General features: G+C 40.1%; 1 protein-coding gene across 1 annotated transcript; it reads left to right on the forward strand.

The window, feature by feature from the left end:
- The first annotated feature begins 1313 nt into the window (after nucleotides 1-1313).
- On the forward strand, nucleotides 1314-15981 carry syt5b (synaptotagmin Vb). The gene is made up of 9 exons (XM_088324320.1): nucleotides 1314-1459; nucleotides 4996-5199; nucleotides 5419-5594; nucleotides 6523-6621; nucleotides 6698-6865; nucleotides 7876-8043; nucleotides 8129-8243; nucleotides 8306-8439; nucleotides 12858-15981. Exons 2-9 carry the CDS (start codon nucleotides 5001-5003, stop codon nucleotides 13065-13067), a joined length of 1269 nt encoding a protein of 422 aa, XP_088180446.1. The 5' UTR covers nucleotides 1314-1459; nucleotides 4996-5000; the 3' UTR covers nucleotides 13068-15981.
- The last annotated feature ends 252 nt before the right edge of the window (nucleotides 15982-16233 follow it).

The raw sequence follows: 16233 nt of genomic DNA on the forward strand, positions 1-16233 counted from the left end.
ATGGATATACTAAATAAATACGACAAAAATACTACAGAGATACTAAAAAAACACCAATATGGAAATACTATAAAAATACTATGACAAAAATACTACAGATATACTGAAAAAAACACCAATATGGAAATACTATAAAATACTACGACAATAAAACAAAAAAATACTCCAGAAATATAACAAAAACTCGACTGCAAAAATACTACCAAAAATATAACAAAAATAATGCCATAGTACAAAAACTACTACAGAAATATCACACTAAAAATACAACTACAGTGATGTTACAAAAATACTACAAATACTTAAAAAAAACATTTGAAATACAACATAAATACTAATATGGACGTATCATAAAAATACAATTACAAAAATACGGCAAATATTCTACAAAAATCAATTTACAGTAACACTAAAAAATACTCCAGAAATAAAACAAAAACTCGACTGCAAAATTACTACAAAAAATATAACAAAAATAATACTACAGTAATACTATAACACAAAAACACTACTACAGAAATATCACACCAAAAATACTACAGTAATATTAAAAAAATCTACAAATGTACTTAAAAAAACTTTAGAAATACAACATGAATACTAAAATGGAAATATCATAAAAATACAAATACAGAAATACGACAAATATACTACAAAAATCAATTTACAGTAATACTAAAAAAATACTACAGAAATAGAACAAAAACATTGCAGAAATACTACAAAAATCCTATGATGGAATTACTCTAAAAATTCTACGGCAGAAAGACTAAAAATCTACTATAAAAATAAAAATACAGGACTACTAAAAAAACAGAGAAATACTACAAAAATCTGACTTAAAAATGACTGAAATCAATTCGTGCTTAAATCAAGGACTTAATATATGATGTTGAGACTTATCTATTTTAAAAGAAATAGAACACGTGAAAGTCTGGATGTGTATTGATTCATAATCAAAAGGAATGGTATAGGTCTCCAAGCTCGGGTCCCTGGGCCCCGTTTTGGAACTCAATCCCCCTGGCTAAGAATAAAAGATGTCGGGGAGAGAGCGAGAGCCCACAAAGCTACACTGAAGAGATTAGCGAAGGCTGGAGTGCGCTATGATGGCTCACTTTATTGAACGATGCCGTCATTTCGGGGAGTTGGGGGTTCCCTCGCCACCTCGAGAAACAAACCCACGAAAAAATATCGTCAGGCTCGCGTATTAAACGGTAGACTAAGAGAGCGGTGGCGCGTATTGCCGTGAGTAGAAAGCAACAGATGTGTGCTGGGCATTTTAATATGAGAGGGGGATTAAGTGCCATCGCCGCTCTAGTGATTTGCAAAAGCTTTGGCTCGGATTGGAACGAACCAAAAGAGTTCGGCGTCCCGGGAAGTACGCTGCCGTGAGGATTCCTGCCACGAAATCTCATTTTAAACGCCGCAAAAACGACTGCTACCAAACTACGTCTGCAAGGTAAGATGGATTGGATGATTTTGCAATGTTCGAATTGGATATACGGCTGTTGGGAGACTGTTTGTATTTTTTAAAAATGGACCTTGGATTTTATATGCAGAAAAATCAGATAACGACTTGAAATCCCATTCGATATTGGCTCACAAATTATGGTGTGTTATCATTATTTGTCGTAAAAAAGGAGAATACAAATCTTTATCAATACTTTTGTTCGAAAATACATAAAAAGATATTGTGTGATTTTTATTTGCATTAATCAGGGTCCGTAGGTGCTTCAAATCCTTAAAAATACTTGAATTTCAATGTCGTGTTTTCAAGGTTTGAAGAGTGCTTGGATTTGGGTAAAGTGCTTGCCATGTTTCTCAACAAGTTTGCTTAAAAATGACACAGACAGTGCTCTCTGGTGGCTTGGCTTTGCCATAGCACTTCTTTTTCCCTCGTGACTAACGACAGATGACATGAGTTTGTTTTGCGTTGTCGTGCGAACTGTCATGGCCTCCTACGCGTCGCGCCCAAGAGGACGGGTGAAGAGACCGGTTCATGGAAATTGGAAAACTGGCTTCTAAAGTGCTTAAAAGTGCTTGAATTTGTGGACGAACCTTGATTCATGAAGATCAGGTTTCTCAAATGGAGTCTCTTAATTTTTTCAATATTCTTTCCTTTTTTTTTCTTGAGTTTTAACTTTTTATGTTTTTGTTTTCTTTTTTTTGTCCTTTTTTCTTTTCGTTTTTCCTTTTTTTTCTTTCTTTCCTTATTTCTTTTCAAAAGAAGTAAGGTGCGTTTTGGTCACTTTGAGTCTCTGTATTTTTCTCTTCTACCGCAGGGTTGGGTAGGGTTACTTTAACTGGATTACTTTCAATTACTTTTGGATGACTCCAATACCAAATATGCTAATACAAGACAAAAAAAAACAAATATGAATCAAATTACCAAATTTTGTGCAGGCTTGGAATACATGGAATGGCAAAATGATGTTGGCGAGCTGTTTGGATTGATTTTCATTTTGTTTCCGTCTCATTTGATGTTAGTTTTGCCGGAGATCAAAGGGATCAAAGCCAGGAGAGAAAGCTTACCACGTGTTGTGAGTCATCAGTTTCTTTTGTCTTTTATTAGCAGATTTGGTATTGGAGTCATCCAAAAGTCATTGAAAGAAATCCGGTTAAAGTAACCCTACCCAACCCTGTTCTACCGTTGTGCTTTGAGAACTCGTTTCCGGCGGCACGACAGAATACGGTGACATCTCGTAGGAAAATAATGCACACTGTCCCTTTAACTTTCATATTAAGGCGGGGGCTTCAAACTATCATCCCGGGGGTTTGAGTAGTGGTTGTGTACTGTAACGGAGGCCATTTTTTCACTCGTATTGTAAAGTTCAATACAGATACGTGCGTGGAGAGAAAGCACAAGAGAAAAAAAAACAAGCGGGGGCGCTGGAGGGAAAGTGAGTATATGCATGTGCGAGCGTGTATCGGAGTATGGGGCAAACAGAAGGATTAGGGTCAACCGTGTTCAGCTTCCAGCTTAGAGATGTTCTATGCTCCTCGGCTGTAGCGCAACAGACAACCCCGGGGATTACATCACTACATACAGTGCCGTGAAAAAGTATTCGCCCCCTTCCCGATTTTTTATATGAAAATGTATCACTTGCGATGCTTTCAGATCATCAAACCCATTTTAATATCACACAGACACAACCCACGATTGAAATGTTGATTCCATTTATAAAACACAAAAAAACGGTAACTAGCCACATTTTTATAAAAGCTGAGTTTAAATCCACAAGGCCACGGCTGAAACGGATTGACAACACCTGATAATCACTTTCATGAATCGGTTTGACAAAGTCAAGTAGGCTACAAAATCTCCAGAACACAATCAGGCCACCACCTAAAAAAATCCAAGAAGAAATTGGAGAAAAAAGTCCAGGAAAGTTCACAAAGCCATTTTCAAGGCTGTAGGGCTCCAGGAAACCACTGTCAAAGCCATTATTCACAAATGGAGAAAACTGGGAACAGTAGCCAACCTTCCCAAGACTAGTCAACCAACGAAGATTACTCCAAGAGTGCGACAAGCGGACCAGCCTTTGACCTGAAGCATGTGAACGCCTGCATGGACTAGCTGGCAGAGATAAGAAGCTGCGTCGTGGCCGTCATAGACTTTCTGGACTAGTTTACAGGCTGGGGGCGTCGCTGCTGTCATGCACTTTCCGGGACAAAATTTTAACATCGTACCTAGTGTTTACTATGTTTGTGTACTGTAAAGCTAAATGTAATTCACCCTGGTCATCCTGAAAGGGGGATACCACTTGTGAGGTTCCTTTTCAAGGTTTCTCTTTTTCCTCACACTGAGGTTTTTGAGTTGTTCCTTGCCCGCATGTTGGTTTAAGATCAGGTCATGGTGTCATTGTAATCCTGTGCAGTCCTTTGAGACATTTTTGTGATTAAGGGCTATATAAATAAATTTGACTTGACTGCAGGCCTCGTTGGCCTCAGTTAAGGTCAGTCTCCGCTATTAGAAAGACGCTGACCAAAAATGGCATCCATGGGCGAAACCAATGCCGTCACAAAAGAAAACAAAGAGCCAACTCACATTTGCCGAAAAGCATCTTGATTATCCTCAAGACTTATGGAGAAACATTCTGTGGACTCTTGAGTCAAAGATGGAACTTTTTGGAAGGTGTGGGGCCTGTTACATCCGGCATGAAAATGGCAAAAGAACATGATGTCAACCGTAAAGCATGGTGGTGGCAGTGTGATGGTCTGGGGCTGCTTTGCTGTCTCAAAACCAGGAAAACCTGGTGTGATTGACGGACTAATGCATTCTGGTGGCCCAACTCGTTGTTAGATTCAAGGGGCAGTGACTTTTTCACATAGGGCCAGATAGTTTTTTTTGTTCTGCCTTAATAAATGGAATCCACATTTGAGAAGTGAATTTTGTATTTCTTTAGGTTGTCTGTGTGATATTTAAATTGCTCTGATGATTTAAAAATGTGTGTCAAGACCAGAACAGAGACAGGACCCACTTGCGTACATTTCTCTCAGTTTTATGTGGAAGAAGGGAAGGGATAGCACACACGATCCAGTGATCGCTAGTCGCGGGGAGCAGGTGGCTCTGAACGCGGAAGTGGTACTTCCACGGCGAGCGATAGCGGTGTCGGGGGCGGAAAGAACAGGTCAGTAGCTGAGGCAGGAGAGAAAAAAGAGTGGTCGAGATCAGAAAACGGGTCGAAGCCGGGAGCCAAAACAGGAGTGAATCAGGGTCGAAAAGCTTGCCTACCACAAGCTGAGGTTCGCAGACGGACTGACAAACGGGGACAGATAGGAGTGGAATTAAATAGGGGCACTGAGCCAATCAGAGTCCGAGCAGTTGGCGCCAAAAGAGCGGGCACAGGAGCCTCGCATCAGTAATCATGACAACGTGAGTGAGAAATATGCCAAAAAAAAAAAAAAAAAAAGGAATATAGGAAGAGAGCAAATACTTTTTCTCTCAACTTGACAGCTCTATATTCTGCACTAAATTCTGCTCTACTTTTGCAGCTGACATGAAGCTGGTGAGAAACCCAGGGCTCCGGGCCCCGAGGGCCGCCGAGATGCCCGAGAAGGAATCCGAGGAAGCCGCGGAGAAAGCTCCTCACGAGCGCCACGAGCACACGGAACACCGGGAAAAATCCGAGCATCATCCCGGCCACGACTACAACCACATGAAGGACAAGTTCATGAATGAACTTGATCACCTACCCAGTTAAGCGTCCCTGGTAGTCACCGTCTAGTTTGTCTGGCATCTTGCTGCTACCCTGTGGTCCTTTGGAAACGGTTTCGTTCGCAGTGGTCAATACAGCGTCATCTCGTGGTCAAATATTACACAATGCACCTTTAAAGGAGGGCATTCAAGGGCGATGTTTGAATTTTTGATGGTCATGAAAGATAATTGAGTTTTTTTGTTTTGTTTTGAACTTGCAGTCCCCATGTGGGCAGTCGGAGCCATCGTGGTGGTGATCCTGGTGCTGGTGGCCTGCTTCATCTTTTGCGTTTTTAAAAAATGCTTTGGCAAGAAGAAAAAGCCCAAAAAAGTGAGGGAGAGAAAGACCGGGCGGCGCAGGAAGGCCAAGGAAGGAGAAGGCGAGACAGGCGAAAAGGTACGATTAGACCATGACACGGACCCCTCAATTCTTGGTGTTTCACTTATCGCGAGCTCACTTCTTTGCGGGGGAAAAAACGTTTGATTTAAAAAAAGGTCATATTAAAAACATAAATAAAAAAACAACGGATGCTTTGGAACAGTCAAGATTCAGCCGATCGGCCAGCACTCCTTGACTGGAGATCCTTGATGCCGATTTCCCGATTGATATCATAGCATCTTTCATACTGTGTTATCAGAAGGCACCTGCTCTGCGTTCTTCTGTATCTCGCTAAGAAGAGTGTGCTTCCTGCCTCTTTGTCATGCCGCCAAAGCATGCATCTCTCTTTCTCTCGCTCTCACTCTCGGTCGGCAGTGCTTTGATTAAGGCCCCCTTCCCCCCCCCAGAAAAACATTGACTAATTTAAAATCTATACTGGTTTGCCCTGAGAGCGACGGGCAACACCAGGCTGTACTTGCCCAAGACACACCAAAGAAAAGGGTGGCCCATACAACCCTAGTGATTAAGGGATTGACCCAAACATCCACCCACCCACTGGGTTTATATGTGTTCTCTCTCTCTCGCCTCCCCCTGCCCCAAATAAAGCATCAACTAATTTAAAATACATACATTAATTTGTTATCTCTGTTTCTGTCTCTCTCTGTCGCTCTCTCTTTTGCTCTCTCTCTGAGTCGGCAGTGCTTTCATCAAGGCGCCCCTAACCCAATCAAAACAGTTTCAATTTGTTTTTTCTGTCTCTCACACTCGGTCTCTCACTCTCAGTCTCTCACTCACTCTCTCTCTAATTCTCAGTTGGTTCGTCGGCAAATCCGCCATGATTAAGGCCGGCAAAAAAATGAATAAATCTCTGGTTACGATGATACGACGCGGCGAGGTTTTTTTAAGCTTTGTCGTTCCACTCACCAACACGATGCTCCCCTCGCAGGAAGGGGAGGTGAAGAAGGAAGGCGAGGAGGAGGAGAAGGAGCAGGAGAAATTGGGCAAGTTGGAGTTTTCGCTGGACTACAACTTCACCGATTCTCAGGTTGCTCACCTGCCACAATATCGAACATCAGTCAAAGGGAAGATCTCACCAACCTGTTGATTTATTCACCCTGCAGCTTATCGTAGGAATCCTTCAGGCGCAGGATCTGGCCGCCATGGACATGGGGGGCACCTCGGATCCTTACGTGAAGGTCTTCCTGTTGCCGGACAAAAAGAAGAAATACGAAACCAAAGTCCAGCGCAAGAATTTGTGTCCCGTTTTTAACGAAACCTTCTACTTTAAGGTAAGATATTGCCGGCTTGCCGAACAGAAAAAGGTAAAAGATTATTCAAAAGAACTCTTCTCACCCCAGTCACCACCTCGATTACCCTCTGGTAGGCACTACAGGTCCCTTAAAACAAGTACCAAACAGGCTCCGAGACAGTTACTTCCCGAGGGCCATCACCACCCTAAACAAGTGTGCAAAACTGTGAAAAAGAAGTATCTTGCCAGTGGCATTGAACATTGTGAAGTTGTACTTTATTTATTGATTGAAAAAAAAAATAACCTGGAATTTCATGGTTGATAGAAAATTGGATTGGGCTGCTTGGAGTGGTCGGTTGTCAGGAGCTGCAGTACACAATTTGGCCACGAAAGGGCGTTAGAGACCCTACGAAAGCAGACTACTGTACATGAAAGCAGATCAATTTTGTTGGTGCCTATTTGCCCTCATATAGGTTTTAGATCAGGGGATGGTGTCGGAATAGTCTGTGGTTTGCAATCATCTGTGGTCTGTGCAGCCCTTTGAGACTCTTTGTGATTAAGGGCGTCACGAATAAACAGGACTTGACTTGATTTGACATGTTTTTGAGGTTTTATTTGCCCTCATGTAGGTTTTATATCAGGGGATGGGGCTTATAATAGTCTGTGGTTTGCAATCATCTGTGGTCTGTGTAGCCCTTTGAGACTCTTTGTGATTAAGTCCAAACAGATAAACATGACTTAAAAAGTTTTAAATGAAAATTGTTCTCTCTTAAGTATATGTGTTCACAATGCCCAACTGAGTTAAAAGAGCCTTTATATCTTTTATTTCACCGCGCCTATCTGCTTTTTTCGACCCCTTCTTTTTCAAGTCAAGTCATTTTTATTTGTGATGCCCTTAATCACAAAGAGTCTCACAGGGCTGCCCAGGTTATTGCACAGACTATTTTTCAGACTATTATGACATCATCCCCTGATCTGGAACCAACATGAGGGCAAGGAAAAACTCCCAAAAAATTTCAAGTCCTCTATTAACATTTCCCCTCTTTTTAGATTCCCTACGCAGAGTTGGGAGGGAAAACCTTAGTCCTTCAGGTCTTCGATTTCGACCGCTTCTCCAAACACGACATGATCGGCGACATCAAGATCCCCATGAACAGCGTGGACTTGGGCCAACCCATGCAGCAGTGGAGGGACTTGGAGAGCTCGGAAAAGGAGGAGGTGCCTTGGTTTCTCCTTCCCCTCCGTTTTCGGGGGCCTCTCTATCGGAATACCTCCCGCTTGACGTGTTTATGTCTCCGGGCAGGAGAAACTGGGCGACGTCTGCATCTCCTTGAGGTACGTCCCCACGGCCGGCAAACTGACAGTCAACATCATGGAGGCCAAGAATCTCAAGAAAATGGATGTCGGAGGCTTATCGGGTAAGTTGAGCGAAATAACTGGGAATTGCAGAATTCGGACATTTTTCCCCTTGGGTTTCCAGATCCGTACGTGAAGATTGTCCTGCAGCAAAACGGCAAACGTATTAAGAAGAAGAAGACGACGGTCAAGAAAAACACTCTCAATCCTTATTTCAACGAAAGTTTCAGCTTCGAAGTCCCTTTTGAACAGATCCAGGTAAGGCCACGGAAAGAATAGCTCACCTATTTCAAACTGTGAAATCGATGGAGATGTAGCGTGCCTACTTAAGGCTAATTTAATGACTCAATATTTAACAACAAGACTGAAGATAGCTCTGAAATAAAATGGGAGGTTTTTTTTATGCAATTACTTTTTAGTACATTCCAAAGAAATACCGTCTTTTTTTTAGAGTAATCTGAAAAAATGGTCCCATTGACAGATAGTTTCACTCTTTTTCATAAATTGTCACACTAATATAATTAAATGTATGAAAAAAAAGAATGTTCTTTCATCTGTTATATCAAACCATTATATGTGTTGTTTTTCCTATTTTACTTAAGTTTCAAATCATGTCAAATAGGAAATATTTTGCAATCAATCATGCCCTACTGGCAGATTATTTTGCTCCTTTTAAAGGGACAGCATGTATTTTGAGCGCCTCTTCATTCAAAACATTTTATTACAAGAAATACGTTTAAAAACTAAGATCGTAATTGTCTTATTACACCAAGAGAACAAGTTGAAAAAATAGTGTAAAGAACTTAAAACTATTGGAAAATTCGGAGCATAATAATCAAAATAAAAAAAATGTTGTGCCAATTGCCCAAGGTGAATGGTTTATTTTCAGTGTATAAATAATTAGATTTTTAGTCTGAAATTCTGTATAGAAGCCATTCAGTTGGATGTACAGTAGACATCATTGATTGTTGAGAATGGGACCCACAAAAATCCTGCATGACCAGACTGAAAAATGAAAACGAAATGCTCTTTCCGCTGGCTAGAGGGAAATGTTGAGTTTAGAATGGTATAGAATAGAATATACCTTTATTGTCATTGCTACAAAATGGGTTAACATATTGTGACAACGAAATTGGGCATGACACTCCAGTTTTACACGTTCACAGTGAGGTATGAGCCAAGAAGATAAAGGAACAGAGAAGATAAGGTTATAAAACAAGGGGGATAAGGCTATAGGATGGTGATTTGGTTCAGGTGTAATAAAATAAAATAAACACATTCAATACAAAACATGAAAATCTTTTTTCCCATTGTTTGTGAATAAATGCAAAAAAAAAATTGACATTAAAAATGCTCACTTTATTTCTATTTCCGAGCGTGAAACACGACCCATCTCCAGAATATTAAAATCAACAAACAATGCGTTGGTTTAAAACCAGAAGTGGTAACCAGAAACGGAAAACGAATGGAGTGGTTTATTCACGCACAAAGACTTAGTCTTGTCTATTTTTGGTTGTTTAAATTGAAAAAAAAAATACGCTGGGCTTTTACAAAAAAAGGAATAGGGGATGAAAAGCAGTAGCGTAAAGCAGTCGTGTTGGCAGGTATGTAAATGGATTTTGTTTCGAAATGATCTCTTGTTATCCGTGATTATATTTAGGGTATGTTACTAACGTAGGCTGAATGATAAAGCATTATACTGAAAAGCAAAGCTAAACATTAGGAGTTGACATTCTTCTTTGAGTCCGAACCCGAAGTAATGATGGACATTTTATACCGGAACCCACCCAAATTTAGATTTAGGATCTTACTTCTTATCCAGGGGTCGGGAACCCAAGGCTTGCGAGCCAGATATGGCATTTTTCATGAGGACGTCTGGCTCAGAGGTAGAATTAAACTACTGCGATTCTTTTCTGTGTCGTTCCAAATTTGCATTGTGCAAAGAAGACTTTGGAACATGCGATGCCATAGCAAGACTGAAGAGTCACTTGGTTGGGCTAGATTTAGGGCATAGTCTCAACTACAGCTTACAGTCAGAGTCTCACACCAATAGACCCCATTTTGGCTGTATATAGCTAAGGAATCCTATATTTGGAAGGTCATTAAACAATCTATGTGCACTGTTGAGGGACTTGTCATAAAAACCCACACAACAAACTGTAAACCCCCCACCCCACCCAAAAAACAACAGAACACCCAGAGAACTTTGATTAGGTGAGCCTAGCAAGCACTCACTTCTATCTCTTGAAATACTTTGGTGTCCTCCTCGTTTGCAGTATTTTGTGACAATTTTACACCTCGTTTTGAAAGCATTGTTTTAGTTTAGGACAAAAATGAGCCTCAACACTCTTAGGCAGTGTTCTCATTTGCCCGCGTCCCCGCGTCCTAGACGCATCATCTTTGCTGGGGACGCATAGTCTCAAATCAACGTACTTCCCCGGGACGCATTTTTGCCCCAAAATTGTCATTATTAGCCGATTACTTTTTTTTTTTTACAAAGATTTACCGCACTCCAAACTTTTCGTCAGGCAGATCCGCCATTGTTGTTTTGGTCTCGCGGTTCGAGTCTTCGTCCGCACGCCGATCTCGGCCACCGAGATCTCGTTGATTAGAAATGACTTCATTGTTATGGTGCTTGTCGTCGAGCGAAGGTTAAGTATGCCTCCGAAAAAACAGTTAGTATTAGGTGAAAATCAACACGAAATTGGTTATTTCTTCAGTGTCTGTAATAAGTTGAAACGTAATGCAGAAAGTAATAACAAAGGCAATAATTCCGGCACAAAAAAACAGCGGAGAAATTCATACCTGTCAACCTGTACGGTTTTGCCGAACAAAGTACGTTTATTATGCATTTTAAGACGTGTACGACGTACAAGAAAATCTGTACGGAAAAACAAAAATTTGTCAATTATGGATACCATCCGGTGGTATACACCGACTTTCACCAAACGGCAAATCAATCAAGTCAAACGCGTTCAAGTTCTATAGTGAAAGGAAGTCCGTCTTTTTTCAGAGAACCGGCTTTTTTGGCTCAACTTATTAAAGAGAGCCGGCTCTCAAACGGCTCACTTGCTTTGATGATAGATATTACGAATTATGTTGTATAAGGAAGGTAAGAAAAAAAGGAAGTATAAAAGGAGAAAATGAAAAAAAAGACAGGTTTGTGGTTATCCCTTTAATCGGTATATTACCAACAATAATTTGATGCGGAAAATGAATTCATAATTTGATGATTAAAACTGAATGAATATATAGATTTATATTATATATTTGTCAGCGATATACAATTTCGACCTGGATAAGACTAAATTTTGGGGAGCCATAGATCTCTGTTGGGACCCCTAGATTTTTGAGCATGCCAGTCCCCGGGACCCATCGCTTTTCACAGCTCAAATGAACACTGCTTAGGTAACTGCGGAAGGAGACCAATTTGAAGCGGTATATTTGTATTGATATGGGCCACAGGCTTTGGCATCATTCATTTTTCATAGATCTGATCAAATCATCAAACGACACACAGTGAAATCATGGTGCTGAAGAATTACCGTATTTTCCGCACTATAAGGCGCACCTAAAAGCCTTTATTTTTTTCAAAAGCTGACCATGCGCCTTATAATACAGTGCGCCTTATTTATGGATCAATATTAAATCGCAAAGTCTTCCAACTAACTTGCAGCCGCCGACTAGATTTTCCCCCGAACGCCAAGTAGTCCGCGGTGTATGCTGGGATTTATATACCGGCGTTTCATTTCCTAACCAATGTGTCAATCATCATTTGAATCAGTCACTATTGGCTAAAGTTATTCGGAGGTAAAGGGGGCGGATCCTTTTTATCATTTACAGGCTGGCATTGGCTTAAACGGCAAAACAAAGCCTGCAATTGGCCGAAAAGATAAATGTGTATAGCACGTGGTTGACGGCATACAGAAAGCATTTTTTACTATACTGTATTTGTAAATATTTTATTCTCCTGGATTTACTACACTCACGGATATAAAAGAGGACATTGGCTGCACATTATTATGAACACAACGACTTCGGCGAGCTACTCTGGCTATATATTATCCCTGTATCTTGTTTTAGACTGAACTCGATGTTTCTGTGATAAGCGGTGCAGATAATAGATGGAATGGAGTGTCTATTTTTAAATTAAACTCAATTCCAAGTGTTTATTGTCATATGCACAGTAAAGTTGCGAGCGAAAAAGAAAATAGAAACTAAGGAATGGTTGGCATTTCTTGAATCCCAAGACTTGAACCTTCCGAATGATGGAAGGATGCATTTGAGTGACATCGTACGGACACCGCATCCGCACGTGTTCTCGACACGTATTTGCGTCTTTGCAAGCTTTGGGAATGTTAAGGGGGTAAGAAGTTGGACTGAACTATCTGACTGTTTTGTCCACGTTCCCATTGTAGCGCCTTATAATCCGGTGCGCCTTATGTATGTCAAAAATAGGACCAAAAACTATTTTGTCGGGGTGCGCCCTATAACCCGGTGCGCCTTATAGTGCGGAAAATACGGTAGCTTTTGTCTAGAGTGCGCGTTTGGCGGTTTTTGTTGAATGTTGTCTTAAAATATACGGAAAGAAAAAATCAAAATACATTGCTTTTATGGCTCTTCGGGTGAATAAGGTTCCCGACTCCTGCTCTAATCCGTTCCCGTGGTTGCTTTAGAAAGTGCAGGTGGTGATCACGGTGTACGACTACGACAAACTGGGGAGCAACGACCCCATCGGAAAAACCTTCATGGGTTACGGAGCGACCGGCGTGGGCTTGCGTCACTGGTCCGACATGCTGGCCAACCCCAGGAGACCGGTAGCCCAGTGGCACACTTTGTTGCCCGAAGAGGAAGTCGACGCCGCCCTCAAAGCCAAACCTCGCTGAAGTCATCTCCATAAGGCTTTTCTCTGTCTTCCCATTTCTTTTGGCCATATTGAACCCTTTTGTGGTGATGGGGTCTCCGGTGACCTGTTTCCAGGTATAAAATGTAATAACTGATGTGTCTCGGGAGCTGTAACATTCAATTACAATGGGAATATATGGTTAGGGATGCCTTTAATGTTTGTTAAGATGTTGTATTAAATACAAGCTGTCCATAAATCATCTTTACTGTTTCAAAAATGCAATGGATTAGATATTCTATTCCGATTTGTCGTATCGTATTTAGTGTTTATTTAAGTTTGTTAAATCACACTTCATTTGTAAGTTTCACGGATATTGTTTGAAAAGGAGGTGATGTTGAGAATGCGCAATGTGTCCACAAAATCGTATAGGCAGTATAGGACAGATCCACCATTCCCTCCTCCAATTTGTGCGTGGCCAATGTTCCCTGTAATTTTCCTTACGGATCTGAGCATTCACACGAAGTGGGTGAGCAACGCTTGAAACAACAGTGAGCAACGGCAATCCCAAGTGTGGCAACTAAATCATGATCAAACATGACCAAAACTTGACATCACCTTACATTTTGCTGAGTTTCCGGCAATGCAAAATGATTTTTCTCTTTTGAATGAATGGACTCATGTACGATTGCAAAGGTTGCAGGGCTTACAAACGTCGTTTGTTCTTACATTTCAAGATTTCCATTTCTTTTTATTTCCTGATATATTTTGTCGCATGATATTAACATTTTGGGGGCTTATTGAGTCGGTTGTAGGATACAGAACTGTACCTAATCACATTTTTGAGTGGAAGTACAATGTTGGCAACAAGATTCACTTGATATCATTGGAAATTATTTGAATGCAACACAAACTTTTTCTTCTTTTTTCCGTGTTTTTTTTCCTACTTTTTTTAAAATTCTTTTAAAAAAATCTCATTGTGTTTTTTTTTTCCGAGCTGTTACTATTTTCTTTTTGTTCTCAATTTACTTTTTTCCTACATTTCTTTCTTTTCTTTTTTTCTGTTTTTTTTTTCTAAATGTTTCCTTCTTTTTTCTCTTCCTTTTGTTTCTTTTTTTCCTCAGCTTTTCACTACTTTTTCATGTTGGTATTTTCTTCTTTTTTGTTCTATCCCCCCTTCCTTTAAGTCATTTTGTGCATAATTTTACATCATATTTGTTCATGTTGGGATTAAAGAAGCAAAAACAACCCGAAGAGCCGTTTAGGACCCGAAAGAGCCGGTTCCTTTTAGCGAGCCGAGCCGAAGAAGCCGGTTCCCCTACAAACTCTACTAACTTTACTCAACTTCGTTCTCCTTTGACTCGACTTCAAAATACCGCATTTAGGGCACAACGTCAGGGTAACCCGTGTATTTTTTACCTTTATGCACTGTAACTTTGGCTTAAGTCGCTTCTTAATGAGTAATTTTGAGGCCTCATTTTTGTGCGCTGGCTCGATTTTCTTGTGCGCTGAGAATGTGCGAGCAGTGCGCAATTGCGCACGCGCGCAGTTTAGAGGGAACACTGTGCGTGGCACAAAAAAAAATGATGAAGAAAGGGAGAATGTTAGATAAAAGAAGGAGTGGGCGACCAACAACATCTCACGAAAACATCAATCGTGTAAGAAAATCCTTCTCTCGTTCTCCCAGAAAGTCCTTTCATTCTACTGCCACACAGTTATAGCGACCGCGTTCAAAAAAGCACAAGGTCCTCCACAAAAACTTGCAATGGTATGCTCCCAAAGTTCAGTTCTTACAGGTCCAAATCACAAACCAAGAAATAAGCGACATTACTGACCTACAGCAAATGACAATCGATGCCATTGCCAAAATGAATGAGGCTACACTAAAGCAAACATGGCAAGAAATCGTGTAACGTATTTTCTGGTGTCCGTGTTGAAGCGTATTAAAAGGGGTCAAAACAATGTTTAATATATCTAAGGTGTCGAATGATACACACTGTCCCTTTAATGTTTTGTGGGAGTGCCCAAAAAATGGATGACTGAGTATCCTCATGTTAAACATTTTTGTAAATTTGCCTAGATTAGTTGATAGATTCCAATCTCATTGCGTTATTTGTTCCTGCAGTGTTATTTTCCGTTTGTGTTTAGATGTGCAATGCAGATGTTAGGGGTTTTATCCACTAAGACTTTCTCCTTTTCTACCCACTCTTGTGTGGAACTGAATGTCACTCAGGCTCAAATAAATGTATATTGTACATGTGGATCTCTAGGACCCAACCAGGGTTGAGTAGGGTTACTTTAACTTGATTACTTTCAATGACTTTTGGATGACTCCAATACCAAATATGCTAATAAAAGACAAAATAAACTAAATAGGAATAAAATGATGACTCACAACACGCTGTAAGCTTTCTCTCCTGGCTTTGATCTCTTTGATCTCTGGCAAAACTAACATCAAATGCCACAGAAACAAAATGAAAATCAATCCAAACAGCTTACCAACATCATTTTTGCCGTTCCGTGTATTCCGTTACTCCCCAAACCTGCACAAAATTTAGTCATTTTATTCCTATTTAGTTTATTTTGTCTTTTATTAGCATATTTGGTATTGGAGTTATCCAAAAGTCATTGAAAGTAATCCAGTTAAAGTAACCCTACCCAACCCTAGTCCCAACACAGGAATGGTACTGGAAATGATCATTATTGTCGAAATTGGGTCTCAACAAACACATATTACAGAAGATTTATTTTAAAAGAATTTCAATTGCTAATGTGTGCAACCAAAATGTATCACTGAAGTCAATTAGAATACATTAAAAAATGGTCACTGTGAGAGCTTTTGGTAGAAAATCTACTAAATAACAAACTTCGATTTGATTATCTTACAAATGTTTGTTGTACACTATAAAGAGATTTTTGGTTAATTTGAATTGGAAATAAATTTACGACGGACATTTTTCCTGACGTATCTTTTGTGATGTCATGTTCTTTTTCACAAATGTTTTATTTAACATGACTTCATATTATATCAATTGAAGAAATTGGCACGAAGAATGCAATGTGGTAAATTAAAATATAAATAAAGCATGTACCTAAACATAGATAAATATTTAATAGTTATTAAAGATGAATATACTGCTAAAAAGCATTTACTGTAAAATCCCTTAGAAGCCCATATTTCATATTTCGATATATTCTGCGCATGCGTA

Source organism: Urocampus carinirostris, chromosome 19 (assembly GCF_059441175.1).
Source record: "Urocampus carinirostris isolate Australia breed hairy pipefish chromosome 19, RoL_Ucar_1.0, whole genome shotgun sequence".
Classification (NCBI taxonomy): Eukaryota; Metazoa; Chordata; class Actinopteri; order Syngnathiformes; family Syngnathidae; genus Urocampus; species Urocampus carinirostris.